The sequence below is a fragment of the Suricata suricatta genome, chromosome 14 (genome assembly GCF_006229205.1).
Source record: "Suricata suricatta isolate VVHF042 chromosome 14, meerkat_22Aug2017_6uvM2_HiC, whole genome shotgun sequence".
Classification (NCBI taxonomy): Eukaryota; Metazoa; Chordata; class Mammalia; order Carnivora; family Herpestidae; genus Suricata; species Suricata suricatta.
Window position 1 is genome coordinate 62,824,786 of NC_043713.1, and position 3,532 is coordinate 62,828,317.

A 3,532-nucleotide genomic window follows, 5' to 3' on the forward strand; every position below is an offset into this window, starting at 1 on the left:
TGTCAGTGATGTTGTGAATTGAGCCACTAAGCGGTCCTTCTGTATTTTCCTTTGACGCTGTTCGCTGGGGGTGGTAGGCAGGGATCCAAACTCTTTAATGTACTTATCTGTCTCTTTGGCAAGTTGGTTAGTATACTGCTGCTTCTGTTGCACTTGTTGCCTCAGTTCAGGTGAATCTCGAGGCGTTCCCAGTTGATTCAGTGTCCTCTGGATTTCCGCAGAACATTGTGTGATCTTCTGGATATTGGAAGAGATCCGCTGGGCCAGGAGGGCAGGGTCACCACCGACACCGGAGTGTAAGACATAGCTGAGGCGCTTATTCACGAATTTCATCAGATGTCACCTAAGCAATCGCCCCAACCTCCTCGGCTTCCTCCTCCTCCGCCGGCCCCGGCACCCCAGAAACAGACTTTTAAAAGCCATTCAACTATCATCTATCTACTCAGCCCTTTTTGCTTAAGGTAAACCGAATACTTCTTCTGTCATAATTCAATTCCAACACCTTGAAAATATTGGGAGTCTCTGGAATTACCACTCCTGTGAGTTCTATCTTTGAAAAAGAAGGAATAACACATTTTGTAGTCAATTTGGGGGATTGCATATCAATATTCTTGCCATTATCCCATAAGCTGTAGCGCCAGGCAGTGACCCAGAAAGACAAACAGTGGAATAGAAAGGACCTAAACATCTCATTAATTCATTGAATCCAACCACTGCCTCCAAATCAAAGAAGGGTAGTGTGTGCTTTCCTGTTTCTTCACGTGGTTTTCATTTCTTTTACTTATTTTCTTATTTCAATTTTTCTCAAACACAGTTGGATTCATCAGACGAATGGGGAATGGGAAGGGGAGTTGACACAAGATTATTATTTTCATCTCTGGGCTCAAAATCCCACTAGAGATTTCTTTCATGGAGAAGTTAATATGAGGGTCCAGTGAATTGTTTTATTTAAATTACTACACCATCATATTTTGTTGAAGCAATAGAGCTTTCTTAAAGAAAATGTGACTTAGTTTTTATTTTGTAGAGTATTTTGCAACTGATGTTGCTGTATATTTTTTAGGTGACCAGGTGGTTTTACCTTGGACCTCCAGCAAGAACTACAAAGAAGAAAGGAGTCTGAAGAGTCAGTCAAGTTTTCTGTCTAGTCCAAGTAACACCCCTGTCTTAACCACTAGCAGGAGAAATGAAGCACATTATCAATCTATATGAAAACATCAATGATACAGCAAGAAATAATTCAGACTGCCCTCCTCTGGCTTTGCCAGAAGAGATATTTTTCACAATATCCATCATCGGGGTTTTGGAAAATCTGATGGTCCTTCTGGCTGTGATCAAGAATAAGAATCTCCAGTCACCTATGTACTTTTTCATTTGTAGCTTGGCCATTTCTGATATGTTGGGCAGCCTATATAAGATCCTGGAAAATGTCCTGATCATGTTCAGAAACATGGGTTATCTTAAGCCTCGTGGCAATTTTGAAACCACAGCAGATGACATCATCGACTCCCTGTTCATCCTCTCCCTCCTTGGCTCCATTTTCAGCCTGTCTGTGATAGCTGCTGACCGCTACCTCACAATCTTCCATGCTCTACAGTACCACAGTCTTGTGACTATGCGCCGTGCCATTGTTGTCCTGATGGTCATCTGGACGAGCTGCATAGTCAGTGCCATTACTATGGTGATCTTCTCCCATCACATCCCGACAGTGATCACCTTCACATCGCTGTTTCCTCTGATGTTGATCTTTATCCTGTGCCTGTATGTGCACATGTTCTTGCTTGCCCGTTCCCATGCCAGGAAGATCTTGACCATTCCCAGAGCCAACATGAAAGGGGCCATCACACTGACCATCCTACTTGGGGTCTTCATTTTCTGTTGGGCCCCCTTTGTCCTTCATATCCTGTTAATGACGTTTTGCCCAAATAACCCTTACTGTGCCTGCTATATGTCCCTCTTCCAGGTGAATGGCATGTTGATCATGTGCAATGCAGTCATTGACCCCTTTATATATGCCTTTCGGAGCCCAGAGCTCAGGGATGCATTTAAAAAGATGATCATCTGTAACAAGTACTGGTAGAATTATTGGTCCCTGATTTTAGGAGGCATGGAGATGATATTGTCAACTGACAGAATAACATGACATACCAACAAATGCTAATGCTTCCCAATTGTCCTTTCTTTCCCTAATGTGTATGAGGATTAGTGTTTGTAATAGCTTGTCCTATGTACCTCTTGCTGTAGTTACAACTTTTAGAACTAGAGAGATAAAATAATATACTAAAAAGAAGTATAGAATACAAAACACAGATAGCAATACAAATTTGAGAGCTTTGCACTAAGGTAAAAACTTGTTCTTCTATAGATCTATCAAGCTTGTTTCTGGGGTGGCTTTTCCAGCCTGGAGACCATTAGAATTAATTTCTAGAAATTCCTCCACCCCTCACTGCCTTTCATTTGTTACATTTAATCTGAGAAACAAAATCAAGAAGGCTATTCTAGTAGTGTATAAAGCAAAAATAAAGGCTAAGTACCAAGTTAGAGACATTTCAATTCTAGGTCCTTAACTATATTCAAACCAGTTCAAGGTCTTTAATACTAATAATTACTGGAAAAAAATGTGGTTCCCTAACTCTACCTTCATATGTATTTCAAACAAAAACACTATCAAACCTCACATATTTGAGTTAAGAAAGATCAACAAGGCTCAGGTTTTTCCCATGATGATCACTTCAATTCTTTTATCAAAATACCACAAATTAAAACTGATTTGTTGATGCCATATGCATGTGTACAGTTTTATTGATAATCTAGCCTTGGATAAGACAGCTAAGATTAGATTAAGGATGAAGTTTTGTAGCTGACTTGATGTCCTCTTTTTTCCCTCTCTTTGCTTTTCTTTTTGTTGTTGTTGTTTTTTTTATTTTTAAAATTTTTTTATATTCAAGTATAATCAACATACAATATATTCATTTCAGGTGTGCAATATACTGATTTGACAATTCTATACATTACTCAATGCTCACTAAGATAAATTTGGTCATCATATGTGATCGTACAACCTTATTACAATATTATTGGCTCTATCCCCTAGAGTATATTCTTTTTTTTTTTAAATCAGTTTTTTTTATTTTTTTTCTCCATAATATTTTATTGTCAAATTGTTTTCCATACAACACCCAGTGCTCTTCCCCTTAAGTGCCCTCCACCATCACCACCACCTCTTTTCCCCCCTCCCCCTTCCCCCTCAACCCTCAGTTCATTCTCAGCATTCAATAGTCTCTCAAGTTTTGCATCCCTCTCTCTCCCCAACTCTTCTTATCTCTGTGGCTTATATATATTTAAAAACTGGAAGTTTGGACTTCTTAAACTCTTTTATCTATTTTGTCCATTCACCCACGCACCTCCCCTTTGACAAACATCAGCTTGTTCCCTGTATTTAAGAGTCTGTTTGTGTTTTTGTTTATTCATTTGTTTTTTTAAATAATAGTTTATTGTCAGATTGGTTTCCATAAAACACCCAGTGCTTCTC

The 3,532-nt window shown here is 39.2% G+C and overlaps 1 protein-coding gene across 2 annotated transcripts in view; it reads left to right on the plus strand.

Moving 5' to 3' along the window:
• MC2R (melanocortin 2 receptor) overlaps positions 1-2,782 on the plus strand; it is a 30,097-nt gene extending 27,315 nt beyond the window's left edge. The window contains exons 2-3 of one of the 2 annotated variants that reach the window (XM_029922355.1): positions 222-461; positions 1,064-2,782. In XM_029922355.1, coding sequence (XP_029778215.1) covers positions 1,187-2,080 — 894 coding nt within the window. In that variant the 5' untranslated portion in view covers positions 222-461; positions 1,064-1,186 and the 3' untranslated portion in view covers positions 2,081-2,782. The remainder of the gene's footprint in view (positions 1-221; positions 462-1,063) is intronic. The other variant, XM_029922356.1, reaches the window with a different exon arrangement.
• The last annotated feature ends 750 nt before the right edge of the window (positions 2,783-3,532 follow it).